Raw genomic sequence first — 20,015 nt, 5'->3', positions numbered from 1 at the left:
TCCTTAAAAGAACGAATCAAAGGCAGATGCTCCTTCCTTCCCAATTCCTGAACAGGATAGCTGAAACTCTTTCAGCCATCATGGCCCATGAGAGTGTGCACAAAGGATGAAGAGCCAGAAGATGGAAGGGCCTTGGGTCTCTGACAATGGTGGAACTGCTATAGCAGCCCTGTATACAGCTTAGCCCTGCGTTTAACACGTGTGAAAGTAAACTACCTTGTTTAAACCACTAGTACTTTTGGCTAGGTGGCAGCCAAAGCTAACTGAACTAATATATTACCTCTGTAATACATTAATTGCACATAACAAAACGTTTTTGAAAATGATAGGTATTAAATACCACTGCCTTTTAACAGATTAAAAAAATTCTGACTTTTCATGTGAAAAACAGTTTAAAACAATGGTTCACAAAAAGTATAAACTGCTTCCTAATGACTCACATAAGAATGACACCTAATGCATTTTAATCTGTATTTTCTTGGATTACTAGTGAGAATGAACACTTTTCTCTTTTGCAAATTATCTCCTCATAGTCTTTGTCCATTTATCTACCAGGTCTTATTCTTTTTCTTTGCATTATTTGATCTATTTATATAATAATAACAAAAACCCTCTAGCTATCACATTTGTTGCAAATAATTTTTCCCAGTTTATTATTTGTAATCAACTCTGATCATCTTTTGCTTTCGACTGTCCACAAAAGTTTCTAAAACTAGACTCTAAAGTTATCTTCAAACATCTAGCAACATACACAAAATTCACCTAAGAATGCATCCACCAGACAGCTGATTCCACGCATGGCACGAAAAAATATTTGAGGCAGATGTTTAAGGCAGGGATACTGATTCAATTCCTGCGGCATTCCGCTCACATTTAAGAACTGTTCCTGAAATTTGGGAGTAGAGCTTACAATGGCTGGGTTACTCAAATCCACGGGATTACTATCAAAAGAGAGAGCAAGAATTAATTATACATTTAGAAATCTCTTTAGCAATAAAATGCATGCAATCTAATTTAAGAACAGGCCGTTTGTGCCTATTTCTTTGATTCAGAGAGGAGATTAATCTGTATTTAATAAGCTAGGGACTCAAACACCAACACTACTTTACAGAAGTGTGCTTACATGAACCTACTTTGCCTATTCAGAGAATGAGAATCAAAATAAGACTAGTTTTTAATTTTTTTAACGTATACATGGATATTTTGTAATATGTTTGGAATTAAGCAATGGAATGGTAAAACTATAAATAAATCAACAAGAAACCCAAGGAGAAAATCTTACTTTAATATTAACATTTCCAATTTTTTAAAAACTATGTGAAAATTGGGATTAGTGTTTGTGTTCACGTGCACATACTAAAGCCATACATTTCAATGTATTTATTTTTTTTCTGTTCCATATTTTTTTAATTAATTTATTTTAACACCTTTATTGGAGTATAATTGCTTTACAATGTTGTGTTAGTTTCTGCTGTACAACAAACTGAATCAGCTATATGCACACATACATCCCCATATCCCCTCCCTCTTGTGACTCCCTCCCACCCTCCCTATCCCATGCCTCTAGGTGGTTACAAAACACCAAGCTGATCTCCCTGTGCTATGCAGCTGCTTCCCACTAGCTAGCTATTTTACATTTGGTAGTGTATGTATGTCCATGTTACTCTCTCACTTTGTCCCAGCTTACCCCCCCTCCCCACCCTCGTGTCCTCAACTCCATTCTCTACGTCTGCGTCTTTATTCCTGTCCTGCCCCTAGGTTCCTCATATCCATTTTTTTTATTCCAAATATATGTGTCAGCATATGGTATTTATTTTCCTCCTTCTGATTTAATTCATTCACTCTGTATTACAGACTCTAGGTCCATCAACCTCACTACAATAACTCAATTTCGTTTCTTTTTATGGCTGTATATATGTGCCACATCTTCTTTACCCATTCATCTGTCGATGGACACTTAGGTTGCTTCCATGTCCTGGCTATTGTAAATAGTGCTGCAATGAACATTGTGGGACATGGCTCTTTTTGAATTATGGTTTTCTCAGGGTATATGCCCAGTAGTGGGATTGCTGGATCGTATGGTAGTTCTATTTTTAGTTTTTTTAAGGAACCTCCATACTGTTCTCCATAGTGGCTGTATCAATTTACATTCCCAATAACAGTGCAAGGGGGTTCCCTTTTCTCCACACCCTCTCCAGCATTTATTGTTGGTAGATTTTTTGATGATGGCCATTCTAACCGGTGTGAGGTGATACCTCATTGTAGTTTTGATTTGCATTTCTCTAATGATTAGTGATATTGAGCATCCTTTCATGTGTTTGTTGACAATCTGTATATCTTCTTTGGAGAAATGTCTATTTAGGTCTTCCACCCATTTTTAGATTGGGTTGTTTGTTTTCTTGATATTGAGCTGCATAAACTGCTTGTATATTTTGGAGATTAATCCTTTGTCAGTTGCTTCGTTTGCAAATATTTTCTCCCATTCTGAGGGTTGTCTTTTCATCTTGTTTATGGTTTCCTTTGCTGTGCAAAAGCTTTTAAGTTTCATTAGGTCCCATTTGTTTATTTTTGGTTTTATTTCCATTTCTCCAGGAGGTGGATCAAAAAAGATCTTGCTGTGATTTATGTCATAGAGTGTTCTTCCTATGTTTCCCTCTAAGAGTTTTATAGTGTCTGGCCTTACATTTAAGTCTTTAATCCATTTTGAGTTTATTTTTGTGTATGGTGTTAGGAAGTGTTCTAATTTCATTCTTTTACATGTAGCTGTCCAGTTTTCCCAGTACCACTTGTTGAAGAGGCTGTCTTTTCTCCATTGTATATTCTTGCCTCCTTTATCAAAGATGAGGTGACCATATGTGTGTGGGTTTATCTCTGGGCTTTCTATCCTGTTCCAGTCATCTATATGTCTGTTTTTTGTGCCAGTACCATACTGTCCTGATTACTGTAGCTTCATAGTAGAGTCTGAAGTCAGGGAGCCTGATTCCTCCGGCTCCGTTTTTCTTTCTCAAGATGCTTTGGCTATTTGGGGTCTCTGTGTTTCCATACAATTCTCAAAACTTTTTGTTCTAGTTCTGTGAAAAATGCCATCGGTCGTTTGATAAGTATTGCATTGAATCTGTAGATTGCTTTGGGTAGTACAGTCATTTTCACAATGTTGATTCTTCCAGTCCAAGAATATGGTATATCTCTCCACCTGTTTATATCGTCTTTAATTTCTTTCATCAGTGTCTTATAGTTTTCTGCATTCAGGTCTTTTGTCTCCTTAGGTAGGTTTATTCCTAAGTATTTTATTCTTTTTGTTGCAATGGTAAGTGGGAGTGTTTCCTTAACTTCTCTTTCAGATTTTTCATCATTAGTGTACAGGAATGCAAGAGGTTTCTGCGCATTAATTTTGCATCCTGCTACTTTACCAAATTCACTGATTAGCTCTAGTGGTTTTCTGGTAGCATCATTAGGTTTCTCTATGTATAGTATCATGTCATCTGCAAACAGTGACAGTTTTACTTCTTCTTTTCCGATTTGGATTCCTTTCTTTTTCTTCTCTGAATGCCATGGCTAAAACTTCCAAAAGGATGTTGAACAACAGTGGTGAGAGTGGGCAACCTTGTCTTGTTCCTGATCTTACAGGAAATGGTTTTTCAGTTTTTCACCATTGAGAACGATCTTGGCTGTGGGTTTGTCATATAAGGCCTTTGTCATGTTGAGGTAGGTTCCCTCTATGCCTGATTTCTGGAGAGTTTTTATCATAAATGGGTGTTGATTTTGTCAAAAGCTTTTTCTGCATCTGTTGAGATGATCATATGGTTTTTACCCTTCAATCTGTTAGTATGGTGTATCACACTGATTGATTTGCATATACTGAAGAATCCTTGCATTCCTGGGATAAACCCCACTTGATCATGGTGTATGATCCTTTTAATGTGCTGTTGGATTCTGTCTGCTAGTATTTTGTTGAGGATGTTTGCATCTATGTTCATCAGTAATACTGGCATGTAGTCGTCTTTTTTTGTGACATCTTTGGTTTTGGTATCAGGGTGATGGTGGCCTCATAGAACGAGTTTGGGAGCGCTCCTCCCTCTGCTATATTTTGGAAGAGTTTGAGAAGGATAGGTGTTAGCTCTTCTCTAAATGTTTGGTAGAATTTGCCTGTGAAGCCATCTGGTCCTGGGCTTTTGTTTGTTGAAAGATTTTTAATCACAGTTTCAATTTCAGTGCTTGTGATTGGTCTGTTTATATTTTCAACTTCTTCCTGGTTCAGTCTTGGAAGGTTGTGCTTTTCTAAGAATTTGTCCATTTCTTCCAGGTTGTCCATTTTATTGGCATACAGTTGCTTGTAGTAATCTCTCATGATCCTTTGTATTTCTGCAGTGTCAGTTGTTACTTCTCCTTTTTCGTTTCTAATTCTGTTGATTTGAGTCTTCTCCCTTTTTTTCTTGATGAGTCTGGCAGGTGGTTTATCAATTTTGTTTATCTTCTCAAAGAACCAGCTTTTTGTTTTACTGACCTTTGCTATTGTTTCCTTCATTTCTTTTTCATTTATTTCTGATCTGATGTTTATGATTTCTTTCCTTCTGCTAACTTTGGGGTTTATTTTGTTCTTCTTTCTCTAACTGCTTTAGGTGTAAGGTTAGGTTGTTTATTTGAGATTTGTCTTGTTTCTTGAGGTAGGACTGTATTGCTATAAACTTCCCTTTTAGAACTGCTTTTGCTGCATCCCATAGGTTTGGGGTCGTCGTGTTTTCATTGTCATTTGTTTCTAGGTATTTTTTGATTTCCTCTTTGATTTCTTCAGTGATATCTTGGTTATTTAGTAACGTATTGTTTAGCCTCCATGTGTTCGTAGTTTTTACAGTTTTTTTCCTGTAATTGATATCTAGTCTCATAGCATTGTGGTCAGAAAAGATACTTGACACAATTCCAATTTTCTTAAATTTACCAAGGCTTGATTTGTGACCCAAGATATGATCTATCCTGGAGAATGTTCTATGAGCACTTGAGAAGAAAGTGTATTCTGTTGTTTTTCGATGGAATGTCTCCAGCCAAGCTGGAGCCTGCTGGCCGTTGGGTGGAGCTGGGTCTTAGCACTGAGATGGAGATCTCTGGGAGAGCTCTCTCCAATTGATATTACATGGGCCAGGAGGTCTCTGGTGGTCCAATGTCCTGGACTTGGCTTTCCCACCTTGGAGGCTCAGGCCTGACACCAGGCCGGAGCACCAAGACCCTGTCAGCCACACGGATGTCTGAAGTAAGGTCCTGGGGCAACACCCCAGCATGTGTGGCAGACGTGTAGGATAGGGCAGCAGACCCATTTCAATGTATTTAAAACAATGGGCTTGTGGTATATTTTATATGTAAATAATTTTAAACATTTCCATTAAAAAATAGATTTTGGCTTCCACTCAAAATAGTCTGCTTAACTGTCCATTAAACAGCCTTTCCAACCCAAAGTAATATTGTTAGTCAACCTACAGCCAGCACCTGGAAAGAACTTCCACTAGCTTCAAGACGAAAAGAACCAGGCTGAGAAACATAAATCAGTGGTTTATAGATGCCCTGGGCCTTTGAAACCTTTTTCCATCTACTCAGACTCTGAATTTCACATAACTGCAAGTGGGGACAGGGGCCTGTGTGTGCATGTATGGAAAAGGGGCTTCTAGTGTTAGTACACTGTATCCAAAGAACTGTGGTCCACTATGTGGCGTAGGGAAGATAAGAAGTCTCTAGAAGCAGTACCTACTGGGGATTATAGTTCTCTGTTCAAAAATTAGAAAAATAAGCAGTAAGCTTGGAATGGACTACACCTCAGTCCAGCAGAGCTCTGCTAAATTCATATCTGTTTGATACCGAAAACTGGGGAGAAAGAAACAGGGGTTCAGGGGGAGCGTGCCGGAGAAAGAGAGCAGTGCATGTGCACAAGAGGAGCAAAAAAGCCAAGAGATAGACAATAGAGCAGTCTGTCCCAAGGCTGCCTTGATCCCTCCCTATCATGATTGAATGTTCACTGCTTCTTGGAGCCCAGTGAGACGGCTCTATCATCACACAATAACCCCTCTTTTTCACCTGCATTTGTTTAAGTAAGTTCCTATTCTGTATATAAAAAAAAACCCTGACTAAAATACTAAAATCTTTCAGCTCAAGAAGAAAGATAGAGCCTGAAGAGATCAATTAATAGTGAAGGAACAGGAAAAGATTATCCAAGAACTACAAACTCTTAAGGAATATATAACTTTCATGCAACAGAGCATAGAAAAAGATAGGTAGTTTCCTATTTAAGTTACCAAAATATAAATTAGTCAAAAAATAGAAACGGAGATAATTTGGGAAAACATTAAAATAGCATTCCATAACCAAGCAGAAGTTTTCTCTAAAGAATGAAGGATGATTCAATAGAACAGTATTCCATAACCAAGCAGAATTTTTCTCTAAACAATGAAGGATGATTCAGTATTGGGGAAAAATTAACATACTATCAATAGGTAAAAGAAGAAAAAACATTTAATTGCTTAAATGGATGCCAAAATATGATTTGAAAATAATTCAGTAGTATTTCTGATTTTACTTATATTTTTAAATTTAAAATTTTTTCATTGCTTAGGAAATCAGGAACAAAGAAAAGAATAACTATCTAATATCAACAACCAATATCCCACTCAAAATTTCACACAACAGAGGCATTCCAATGAAAATCAGAATGAAAGAAGGATGCTAAAACAGTATCATTTTAACTCAACAATGTTCTAGAAATTCTGCCTAATGTAGTAAAACACATACAAAAATAATTATAACAACAATGGCAACTTTTCAAGCGTTAGATGTACTGTTTTACATACTTTTTCTTCAATACTTATAACAAGATGGATAGTATTATTATCCCCATTGTATAGATTAAAAAGAGACTGAGACTCAGAGAGACTAAACTGCTTGCTCAAGTTCACAAAGAAAAAAGTAGCAGAACATGAACTCATATGCAGATCTTACTGCAATCAAAGCACTTATAATTAATTACCGCAGATTCGAGTATGAATTACTAGAAAGGAGACATTTATTTGCAGATATGTATTCATTATATCTAGAAATTTAAAAAGAAATCAGTGAAATACTCAGAGCATTTTTAAATCCCAAGTATATAAAAAATATACAAAAATAAAATAAGTAAAACATTTTCTTTACAGCAGCAATAGCCACTTACAAGATTTAACAGTAGGAAAAAAGTTAGCCTTTCACAACATCAGCAATAAATACACAGGAATAATGGTAAAAAGAAAAAAATTATGCAGATCTCTGTGAAGAAAACTACAAAACATTTCTGCAAGATATTTAAGATTCTAGGGGCTTCCCTGGTGGTGCAGTGGTTAAGAACCTGCCTGCCAATGTAGGGGACATGGGTTCAATCCCTAGCCCAGGAAGATCCCACATGCTGCGGAGCAACTAAGCCCGTATGCCACAACTACTGAGCCTACGCTCTAGAGCCTGTGCTCTGCAACAAGAGAAGCCATGACAATGAGAAGCCTGCACACCACAATGAAGGGTAGCCCCCACTTGCCTCAACTAGAGAAAGCCCATGCACAGCAACGAAGACCCAACACAACCTAAATTAATTAATTAATTAATTAAGATTCTAAAAAAGAAAAATACCTACTCTTAGAAAAGCAAACACAGTATATTAAGATGTCAGTTGTTCCTAAATATAAATACAAGCTTAATGCAATTCTCATCTTTGGCAGAGTCTGGTTAGATGTTCACTAGCTTCTCTTTTCCTCCTATGTTCTCTTGCAATTAAGTGTGGCATATGTTTGAGTTCCAGCCAATGGAATATGGGTAGCAGTGATTTACATCACAGTTCAGGAGCTGGTCCATGAAAACCTTCCACACAATTTTCCTTGCTCTCTCTCTTTTCCATCTTCTAGCCAGATACAGAGGCACCTGTCTACAAAGTTAAGGCCCTAATAAAGCCACATGTTGAAGATGGCAGAGACTCTGCCAGCCTGGGTCCCTGAACAACTACCTAAGCAGAGCTGCTCCTTACCCAAGACTTTATGAAACATACTGTACTAAGCCACTAAGATTTTCAGGTTCATCTGCTAAAGGAGGACATGTTCCTTACCCTAATTAACACACACTCCAAACCCCAAAAGGTTTTGTGAGGTTCTTCTGTTCACTTGTGTTTTGTAACATGTCAAATGGATTCTAAAATTCATCTAAAATGTTAAACAGGCAAAAAGAGATTTTTAAAAATATTCCAAGAAATGTTTTAGGGAAAAAGATATTAGTCCCACCAAATATCAATAACTATTATAAGATTAAAATAATTAAAAGTGTTAATCTCCTATAAGAATGAATTAAAGATCAATGGAATAATATGTGACCCAAAGACAAAATCCATATATATAAAGGAACTTAATGGCACAAAGGAAACAAAGTCAGAAGAAATCATAGGTGAATATCTATCTGATCAAAGAACAAAGGAAGACTTTCTAATCTTAAAGGAAACAGAAAATAATCACAGAAAAAGACAGATTTTAAAAAATAAACTAAAATCACCGAAAGATGAAAAACACACAATACAAACTGAAAAAAACATGACAGAAAATGGTTAAGATCCCTAACTTATAAACAGGTCATACAGAGTAATTTAGAATCACTAATACACAAATAGAAAAATGAGGCTCGTCAAACCAGAAAGAAAAGATATGCAAGGAAAAAGTTTACAAATCAAATAGTATACAACAGAACCAAAGTTCCACAGAGCACAAGGATGGGGCTAGTAGAGAGAAAGGTAGGAAGCAATGAAATTGAATTGAATAGAATTACTATAAAAAAAGAAAGAGCATGAAGTATTACTTTTAGCAATTTGTCCCTCTGTGAAATTCTATGGTGTACCCTCAGTGAAATTTTAAACCACGCTACTAGAGGAGAGGTCCTGAGAGCCAGACTGACCAGTCAGTGCTGGTCATAGAGAGGAACAAGCTAGTCTCCAGTCCCCACAGAATGTGACAAAGTCCTGGGAGAGAGATCATCATCCGAGCTGCACCAACAGGCAAGAGAACAAATGCTGCACCTACTGCAGGGAACAAGCCTCTAGAGAGTGTGGCCCAAGAGCAGCTGAGGACAGCCTGACCCTGCTGGGACAGGGAGAGCAGGGGCACATGATGTAGATGTGTGTGTTGTCCAATTTGGCTCCATCTGATGACTGGGCTTAACAGCCACACTGTGAACTCTAACAAGGAGTTATAGCACCGCTCCTGTCCTAAGACACTCACTGCGTAAAGACCACATGAAATACAACAACAACAGTACCTTAACATATGTAAAAAGCGAAACCATGTCTGTGCAACACACTCATTATCCATTTCAGGAGGGATCAGACTGGCATCTTCATCGGGAACTTTAAATGGAGGAAATGAAGGACCATATGTAAAGCGTAGCAATCTAGAAAATAAAAAAAATCATACCATCAAGTTCATTTTGTAACAGAATGGAAAATACATTCAAACATTAAAATATACTAAGAGAAATATGATAAGAGAAAATAGATGAAACTTGTATTATACGTCACTGAAGTGAATAAAATAAATGAAAACCCTTGTTTATAAAATAGATAAACTGGAAGAGGATTTCCAGTTTTATAAAGGATTTTTTAAAACATGTATTTCTATTTTTAAATAATTAATGTTATTTATAATTTAGTTCATATATTTTTAAGTTATATAATTTATAAATTTATTTTATTTACTTATAAAACTTCTTTATCATTTTATAAATTTATGTATTTAACTGTAATTTTATTTTACTTATGATTTTATTATAATTGCCAAATAAGTGATTTTATAAATTAAATATTATATCTCATAAATTTTATAATACATCTTGTATATAACATTATATGTATAACATGTAACATACAATGGTGTATATAATAATTATACATAATATAATTTTATAATATATACTATAACATAAATTACAAATCAAATATTACTTTATAAAATTAAAAATTACCTAAAAGTTTACTTTAAAATTGCAAATAACAAATCATATAATACACAATTATGCTTATGTTGATTATATAATTAGTCATGTAATATAAATAATAAATTCTTTAAATTATTTTTAAAAGATTCATTGCACTGCAAATTCCTTCAACACAACTAAGCTATAATCTATTCATAATAACTGCTATATAACTTTAAATGAAGTTTAGAATTTATGGTGTGTGTGCCATAAAATGAATTTGACAATTCAATTACTTAACTAAATATTAATATTCCAAATGTATTAAAACTGTTCAAAGTCCTTTGACCCAATTATTAACCTATTATAATTAGAATAGATTATAATCTATATTATAGTTATATAATCTAAAGATTATGTCTTAATAAAATAACCAGAATATACACAAAGACTATGTATAAAGTACTCACATATCAACAATATTTTTAAAACACAGGGAAAAACTTAAATATCAAAACAGCAGGGAAATTATTAAATGAATTATAATTCCATTTATAAAATGAAAAACTATAAAGCCATTAAAAAATGATCTTGAGATCTATTTAAGAAGAAAAAAGGTACATGTAATTACTGGGACAAGAATCAGACAACAAATAAAAAAAGCAGATAATACTATATCAAATAATCTCAAATTTATTTTTTAAAAAAGAGAAAACAGGAAAAATACATTCAAACTTTGGTTATTTGTAAGTGATGGATATTTCCTCCTACATCTTCCAAATTTTCTATTATAAGCATGTATTGCTTTTATAATCAAGATAAAATGATATATTATTTAAAAATAGATTCATAATATTGACATTCACAAAGATATACCAGAATCAACAGAATACTCCAAACCTTCATCTTAGTTTAAACGATGATAAAGAGATAAACATTTATTAACTCTCAAAATGACCAGTCTACCTTCTGATACATGATACCACCTACGAATGATCTGTTCTCACCTCTACCACTACCCCACCCCCAATCAAATCTGAATCAGATCAAGTCTCTAGATCTAACCACCAGTTGACAGGAAATACAGGGGACAGAGGAACATGCTAATTAACACAACTAGGACATAATCAGAAAAATCCAAAATGTGAAGCATTCTATAAGACAAACAATCCAGTTCAACAAAAAAACTGCAAGGAAATAAAAATGAGAGAACAGTAACCTACAGTTTAAAATAGGCTTAAGAAACATGTCAACTAAATACAAGATCCAAACCTTGTTTGTGTTCTGATTCAATGGAATCAACTATAAAAAAAATTGAGACATTCAGGGACATCTGAACACTCAACAGCTAACCAATATTAACAAACTATTAACATTTTGTTTAGGTGTGATAAATGGTATTGTGATTATGTTTAAAAAAGAATGCTCAGGGCTTCCCTGGTGGCGCAGTGGTTAAGAATCCACCTGCCAATGCAGGGGACAAGGGTTCGAGCCCTGGTCCGGGAAGATCCCACATGCCACGGAGCAACTAACCTCGTGCGCCACAACTACTGAGCCTGCGCTCTAGAGCCCGCGTGCCACGAGCCCTTGCTCCGCAACAAGAGAAGCCACCGCAATGAGAAGCCTGTGCACCTCATCGAAGAGTGGCTCCCACTCGCTGCAACTAGAGAAAGCCTGCACGCAGCAACGAAGACCCAACACAGCCAAAAATAAATAAGTAAATAAATTTTAAAAAAAAGAATGCTCAACTTTTAGAGTCATATTAAAAGAAATGAAAAAAACAAGTCTGAAAAAAATGAAGCCTAACAGTTTACTCACAGAATAGTGATGGCATTATATATAAATGGTAAAAAAAAAAAAAAAAAGTTAAATTATTATAATAAAATACTGCCTACTTTGGTTACACAGGAGAACATTATAGTATGCTCCTATTTCTGTAAAATTATGTATAAACATATATAATAAGACTTCTGGTGAACTTAACTCTTTCTGTTATACCTTTCTTTGGTTTGTTTTTTAAAAATAATGATCATGAATATTTTAATAATCAGAATAAGAGTGGGATTTTGGGGGTGGGAGTGGTAGGGCTCAGAATTTATCTGCCTCTCCAAAACCTGCTTAATCTAAAATGTTTTAGATTAGACAGGCACTAGCCAAACTGACACATCTATTTTAAAAAAGTGGTTTGATTCTCTATCTAAAGTACAGTAATGAGAGACACAGAATAGAGACTTTTTACCATGTACTCTGTGAATCCCAGACAGACACAGAACTAGGGGAAAGCTACCCAAGGTCAGACGGATGAAGGAAGGCAAATGGATGATGATAACTTACCTTGAAGTGAGCGCACAGATGACCTTGCTCCACTGCTCCACCACTGCTGGGTGGTGCCTCCAGTTAGCCACCATCTCCTTGGCTGTTTTCCAGTAAGGAGGTGTTGGGAAGCACCGAGTACAAGCTAGTAACCAAACCTCAAAGAGAACACCAATCAACTTCTCTGCTAGATTCTCAGCAATGCCACCTTACCAACAAAAAGAAAACATCTTTGGCATACTTATTTGTAAAGCAGAATCTTTAATTCACTGACTTGGGAGAACTGGTCAAAAAATTAAAATAACTGCAATGTTAAGTTTTGACTTTCAAATAATCACTTAACAGAGAGAGCAAAAAACTATTCTTAGAAGCTCCTATGAAGGAAATCATGGATATATCAACCCATTATCACTTTGAAAGTTTTCAAGTGGCCCTGCTCGGTTCGTATTGCAGATCTTAATCTTCCAGCAGTGGGACAAGGAGTACAGAGGGAAGAAAAGAAAGGATGAGTGTCTATAATGAACGACTGCTATGAGTCAGTTTCTGTGCACACAGCTCATACACATTAATTCTGCAGGATAGGTATTTATAATCTCTAACCAATTATCGATTATACCCATTTTGAAGATGAGAAAACAGGTTCAGGAAATTTAAGTAACTTGCCCAAGTTCACACAGCCAATAAGTAAAGGAATCAGAACAAATACCCAAGACTTTTTACCTCTAAACTTTGCTATAAAATCCTTCAGGTGTTTGAAAGCGACCCTTCAAGGGAGAGGGAGACAAAGAAGGGAGCCAAACGACTGGTACTGGGCAGGACAGAGCCTCAACCATGAAAACCGAGCGGCTCCTCTGTTCCAAGCCCTGGAACTAGGAAGAACAGCAGTGGTCTGTACTCTGCATAGCTCCAAAAGACAAACTTGGGACGAGAAGGAAAAGTTCTAAGGATTCCTATTTCAAATGGGCAAAAATGAAGTTTCAACAATAATAAGCCCCAGAAGTGGATGGATTGCCTGCCTTATGGTGCTGAAATCCCTGCCATGGGGAGTGTGTAGCAGAGAGACACACTATCTGTGTCTGGCCAGCTATCATCAATACCAGACAGGGTATTCCTATTATGGGGTCCCTTGCAACACTAAAATTCTAGGGTTTTTTTAAGATATCTTCCTGGACACTGCATTTGTGTGAGAGCACAAGCACACTCACATGTGTTAGCAAAGGGACTACACAGATGAATAAGCAATAAGGGAACTTGGAACTAGAATATCAACTTATTATCTGTGTATACTGTGCATACAAAGCAGGATGTCTAAAATACACTCTAAAGTCTTATAAAATTGGAGGCTTTTTAATGGCTAGGCAATGAATGACATACTGTCATACTTCCAAATAGAACACTTTAAGATTCTGTAGGGTTCATTTGCTAAACAAAATATCTTCTAGCTATCAAGTTTTCAGAGTCTACCTGGATAACTACTTTGTAATCAGGTACATGAGTTGTTTCGTATATAGGCTCTATCCTAATATACTGAACAAGCTACTGTTACTGTCATTATCAAACATGCACTAATTCACTGAGCCCCTCACTATATTAGCAAAATCATCACTGAAGGTAACATAACTTTCCATTGTGCCTTTGAGGGTTTTCCATTCTAAGAACTGTTCATCTTGGTTTGTCAACTGTAGTGTCAAAATTTAAATCCCCACAGAGTCTACTACTCATTGAGTCTAAAAGTAAACAGCATTTGGAGCTCAGAAATAAATTAGAAAAAAATTAACAAACCTTGAACAGTTGGTGGTGCTAAAAGTATGTCATTAATCTGCAGAAGAAACAACAGTAAGACTTCCCAGGTTTCTCGGGCCATAATGGATGACTCACGGGCCAGTTTCTGAATGGCTCTCAGGACCTGTAAGCATAGTCGGATCTGACTGGAGCCCTGTTCCTGTCTGAAGAAGACAAACAGACATCACTGACAAGCCTTGAGGAGAGAATGCAACAGTTACGGACAGGCGACTTTTGGACACAGCAAGCAATGATCCAATGATACTCCCTAACAGCGTCAGCAGACAGAATTAGGTGCACCCTCTTCAGTTCAAAGCTACTTCCTCGTCATACAGTTTGGCCCTCTGGGATCTCAGCCTACCACTCTTAAAAAGCCTGAAGAGCTCCTGTGGAGATAGAGGATAATAGAAAGTAAACTTCACCTCTAGATTTTCTAAGTGTGAAATGTGCCTGGCGCATACAACAGATACTCAATAGGTTTCTGCTGAATGAATGAGTAAATACCCACAGCCACTTCCACTGCTCACACAGCAGAATGGCCTTTGTATTCTTCTAAAAAATTTTAAACACACATTTACAAGAATTCTGCACGTGATTTCATAGTGCTCACAAGTCCCTCTGAAGCTAATGTCTGCTAGAGAAGAGCCTACAGAATGGAATATCCTAACAGATCCCCAAAACTGACGAGATATAGAGGCAATTGCCTCAGAAATGAGAACCTGCTACTGCTGCTCTACAAAAACAAAGGCAACATAACGCAAGATGGGGGCTCCAAAGGTACCCAAGATACTCCCAAAGAACAGTTTTATAACGCTTTTTAGTCCACAGGACCATTTTTCTCCAACAGAATTAGATCAATATATCAGGTCCAAGCTCCAGCCCTTATCCCCCACTGTCCAAAGTGGATCACCTTGAGAATTTCAAGAATCGTAGTAAACCCACTGTACCAGCAAATGCTGAACTGCCCTCCGGAGTTCTCATGTGAAACCCAAGACAAGTAACTAATACTACTGAAATAAATCTTGAGGCCAAGTTTCTATATATTATGACTCATGTTACAAATTCATAAAACATGTCTGAATGAGAGCAGGGAATCGCAGAGCTGCCTCAAGAAATCCAGAAATTGAAGTGAGTGCCCTTAGAACTCCCATCACAACCTTAGAATAAAGATTCTCAGATTCTGGGCCATGACCCAGAAAACCAGAAACTTACACTGGAGTTGCAAAAAAATGACAACCTTAAGTTTTCCCTAAAGAAGTCAGATCTAAAGTAAAATGATGAGACATTCACTTAGGAAAAGCCAAGAGTCCCCAAGAGCAGGAAGATGTCCCATGTTCAGTTTGATGTGAATCCAGTCCATGCGAAGCCATGAGGCTCAAGCTTGTGTCTGTTGCTCTGGCTACTAAAGAGTAAGAAATACGTAACAGCCCCAAACCTCATGTAGCCATGTAAGAGGGAACCGAGAATAAGAAATAAAAATACCACTAGCAGTCCTGGGGGTGACACTCTTGCAAGATAGCAATGACATTAGAAGCCTCCCAAATGGTAACCCAGGCCTACCCACCCTTTCTAGGTACCACCTGCCCAGTGGCAGAAAAGGAAACATCTGCTCCTTAGGTACTGTAGCCTCACTCAGACAGCCTAAATTTAAGAGCAGTGTCCAAGTTTCTACAGCTAAGAGAAACAAGGTAATCTTTACTGAAAAATAAACAGAAAGGTCTAAACACCAAAAATATTTATTTCCCCTTAATATTTTCAAAAGCAACTTGTGAACTTCAGAAAACTGTTCTAAAACATGGGGTGGTGAATTATGTATGGCCAATGGGTCAAATCTGGCCTGATATCTGTTTTTGTAAATAAAGTTTTATTGGAAAACAACCATGCTCATTTATTTATATATCATCTATGGCTGCTTCCCTACACCAGCAGAGTTGAATAGTTGTGACAGACACCATATGGTCCACAAAGGCTAAAATATTTACTATATGACTCTTCACAAAAAGTTTGCCAACCACTGCTTTAGAAGAACATCACATTTTCTAAAGAAGTTTATTTGAGCAATGAAGACACTAATCAATTTTAAATGATGGGTCACTCTTCACTCAATTATGCAAAACAAAACCTGATAGGCAAAAAGAGAAAGGCTACATCCACTCTGACTTAATCTCTAGCGAAGTAGTAGAGGCTGTTTCCTCTATTCTGAGTGTTAGTTTTCACAAAAACAACTAACTAAGTAAACTTGATGACAATTTTATGAACTATCTGAATTTTAAAAAAATGAAACTTCCAGTAATAGGAGATGAGATCATAACTCCCAATATTTAGCACTGAAAATATTCAGCTCCCTAAGACATTACTGGCCATGAGAACTCTAATACTCAGTTCAGCACCCACTCAGAAGTATGCACACACACACACTTTTGAGAAAATAAGCTAACTACCAAACAGTAAGATGAACAATTTATAAGGTAGTCATGTTTCTCAAAAGAGAAAAGCCAAAGCAAAAGCCTAATTAACTCAAATGTCATTGATTTTTCTCATCAATACAAACTGAGCACTGAGAGTTGGTAAGAGTACAAAGAGGAAAGAAACACAGTGACAGTACTATCCATGAGACTGTCCCACGCACTAAGAAAAAACCTAGTAAATTAGTCTCCTAAATGGGATGACAAGAAAGCATTAAAAGTATTACATCATTTTAGAAGAACCTGCTTAGCCACAAACAATATGTCACTTACTTCCCATCATTTCCTGTTATAATTCTATTTGAAATCAATAAATATAAGCAACCAGCATTTTATTCACCCTAATGTAATACCAGTACTGCTCTAGGTGCTGTGGAAGTCCAAACTATATACAACCTAGTTCCTACCCTCAAGTTGGTTAGATGGGGAAATGAGACATACACATTTTAAAAGATAAGCAATAAAACTGGAGAGATACAAGAAGTACACAGGAAGTACCCTACAGGCTCAAAGAAGGTGTGATCACTATGGGCCTGGATGATGAGGTAAGGCTGAATTTAAGATGAACCATCAAGAGAGAGATGTGGACAACTAGGACACATCTAGGACAGGGAGAGGAGGATGAGGATGGAAAAAGAGTAGGTAATGATGGAGAAGATCTTTAAGGAGTCTTGGGAGAATGTTTAATTTATGAGTCTGACCAAAGAGCAGGGCTCACGCAGAATTAGCAGCAGCTAATCTGGTTAGGGGCCAGATTACAGCAGGCATTTCACACAAGATAAGGAGTTTACAGGCATACCTCACTGTATTGCACTTCATTCTGTTGCACTTCACAGATATTGCAGTTTTTTTACAAACTGAAGACTTGTGGCAATCCTGCATTGATTGAGCAAGTCTATCGGCACCATTTTTCCAACTGCATTTGCTCACTTTGTGTCTCTGTGGCACATTTTGGTAATTCTTGCAATATTTTCATTATTATATCTGTTATGGTGATTGTAATTGTTTTGGGGCACTACAAACCACGCCCATATAAGACAGCGAACTTAACTGATAAATGTTGTGTGTGTTCTGACTGCTCCACCAACCGGCCGTTTTCCTGCTCTCTCTCTCCCCTCAGGCCTCCCTATTCCCTGAGAGATAGCAATATTAAAATTAGGCCATTTAATAACCCTACAGTGGCCTCTAAGTGTTCAAGTGAAAGGAAGAATCATGTCTCTCACTTTAAATCAAAAGCTAGAAACAACAAGGACCTACCTTATAGCACAGGGAACCATATTCAGTACCCTGTAATAACCTATAATGGAAAAGAATCTGAAAAAGAATATACATATGTGTGTGTTTATATATGTATGCGTGTGTGTGTATATATATACAAAAAACTGAATCACTGCTGTACACCAGAATCTAACACAACATTGTAAAAAGGTAGAAATGATTAAGCTTAGTGAGGAAGGCAAGTCAAAAGCCAAGACAGGCTGGAAGCTAGGCTTCTTGCACCAATTAGCCAAATTGTGAATGCAAACGAAAAGTTCTTGAAGAATATCAAAAGTGCTACTCTAGTGAACACACAAATGATACGAAGAGAAACAGGCTTATTACTGATATGAAGAAAGTTTTAGTGTCTGGATAGAAGATCAAACCAGCCACAACACTGCCTTAAGCCAAAGCCTAATCCAGAGCAAGCCCCTAACTCTCTTCAGTTCTATGAAGGCTGAGAGCAGTGAGGAAGCTGCAGAAGGAAAGTCTGAAGCCAGCAGAGGCTGGTTCATGAAGTTGAAGGAAATACCTCCATTTAAAAGAAAAAAAAAAGTGCAAGATGAAGCGGCAACTGCTAATGTAAAAGCTGTAGCAAGTTATCCAGAAGATCTAGCCAAGATAATTAGAGTGGCCACACTAAAGAACAGATTTTCAATGGAGACAAAACAGCCTACAGCCTTCTATTGGAAGAAGATGCCATCTAGGACTTTCATAGCTAGAGAGAAGTCAACTCCTGGCTTCAAAGCTTCAAAGGTCAAGCTGACTCTGGTTAGGGGCTAATGCAGCTGGTGACTTCCAAGTTGAAGCCAATGCTCATTCACCATTCTGAAAATCCTAAGGCCCCTAAAAATTATGCTAAATCTACTCTGCCTGTGCCATATAAATGAAATAAAGCCTAGATGCCGGCACATCTGTTTACAACATTTTAAGCCCACTGGTGAGACCTACTGCTCAGAAGAAAAGATGGCTTTCAAAATATTACTGCTCATTAACAATGCACCTGGGTCACCAAGAGCTCTAATGGATGTGGACAAAGAATGTCACCTGCCATTTCAGTAAACAAACAATATTGTGGCCATAAAGCCATCAGCCACTGCAGCTGCCCCCCCACCCCCATGGTGCACCCTGAGGGGACTTCAGGACAGAGAGAAAGAAAATAGTGGCCCTAGGTAGTTAAGATGCATACCAAAGGAATAATTTCAATGAACCCAAACTCTTGCAGCTTCCCATACACAGAAAGGCACTAAAATCATTAACTTGAGATGTCTGTTTTTTGATTAGCAGTAATCTTTTGATGTTCCACTACACAGTTTTGTTTTTTTCCCAGCAAAACTCCTATACATCCTCGCTCCTCCCTTACCTCTCCGGAACAGCCCCTCAGAACTGAGAAACAGTATCTGGGCTATAGTCTTCAGTAAGTCCACCGAATAAAACATAATTCTCAACTTTTCGACTGTGCATTTTTTTCAGTCAACACTGAGATGTACAACAAGATTAATGTTTGCCTGCTAACCCAAAATCCATTCTGCTGCCCACGGATCAAGGAGCAATTCCGACTTTCAAGTTTTATTATTTAAGAAATACATTTCTTAAGACTATAGCTGCCACAGACAGCGATTCCTCTGATGGATCTGGGCAAAGGAAATTGAAAACCCTCTGGAAAGGATTCACCATTCTAAATGGCATTAAGAATTATTTATGTCATGGGAAGAGATCAAAACATCAATATTAATAAGAGTCTGGAAGAAGCTGATTTCAACCCTCACGGATGACTTTGAGGGGCTCAAGACTTCAGTGGTGGAAGTAAATGCAGATGTGGCAGAAATAATAAGAGAACTAAAATCAGAAGTGGAGCGCGAAGACATGACTGAATTGCTGCAATCTCATAATAAAACTTTAATAGAAGAGGAGTTGCTTCTTATGGATGAGCAGAGAAAGTGGTTTCCTGAGATGGAATCTACTCCCGGTGAAGATGCTGTGAAAATTATTGAAATGACAACAAAGAATTTAGAATATTACATAAACTTAGTTGATAAAGCGGCAGCAGGGTCTGAGAGGATTAACTCCAATTTTGAAAGAACTACTGTAGATAAAATGCTATCAAACAACATTGCAGGGCCTTCCCTGGTGGCGCAGTGGTTGAGAGTCCGTCTGCCAATGCAGGGGACACAGGTTCGTGCCCCGGTCCGGGAAGATCCCACATACTGTGGAGCGGCTGGGCCCGTGAGCCATGGCCGCTGAGCC

General features: G+C 37.3%; 1 protein-coding gene across 2 annotated transcripts in view; it reads right to left on the bottom strand.

The window, feature by feature from the left end:
• The window catches only part of RALGAPB (Ral GTPase activating protein non-catalytic subunit beta), a 100,230-nt gene that overhangs the window by 55,430 nt on the left and 24,785 nt on the right, over positions 1-20,015 (bottom strand). For both annotated transcript variants that reach the window (XM_082669789.1, XM_082669790.1), the window contains exons 4-7: positions 14,047-14,210; positions 12,286-12,472; positions 9,298-9,429; positions 763-941 (exon numbers count right to left, since the gene is read on the bottom strand). In XM_082669789.1, coding sequence (XP_082525915.1) covers positions 763-941; positions 9,298-9,429; positions 12,286-12,472; positions 14,047-14,210 — 662 coding nt within the window. The remainder of the gene's footprint in view (positions 1-762; positions 942-9,297; positions 9,430-12,285; positions 12,473-14,046; positions 14,211-20,015) is intronic.

Source organism: Grampus griseus, assembly GCF_964374135.1.
Source record: "Grampus griseus genome assembly, chromosome: 14".
NCBI lineage: Eukaryota > Metazoa > Chordata > Mammalia > Artiodactyla > Delphinidae > Grampus > Grampus griseus.
The sequence above is the reverse complement of the archived record's forward strand: the minus strand, read 5'-3'. Positions and strand labels throughout refer to the sequence as shown.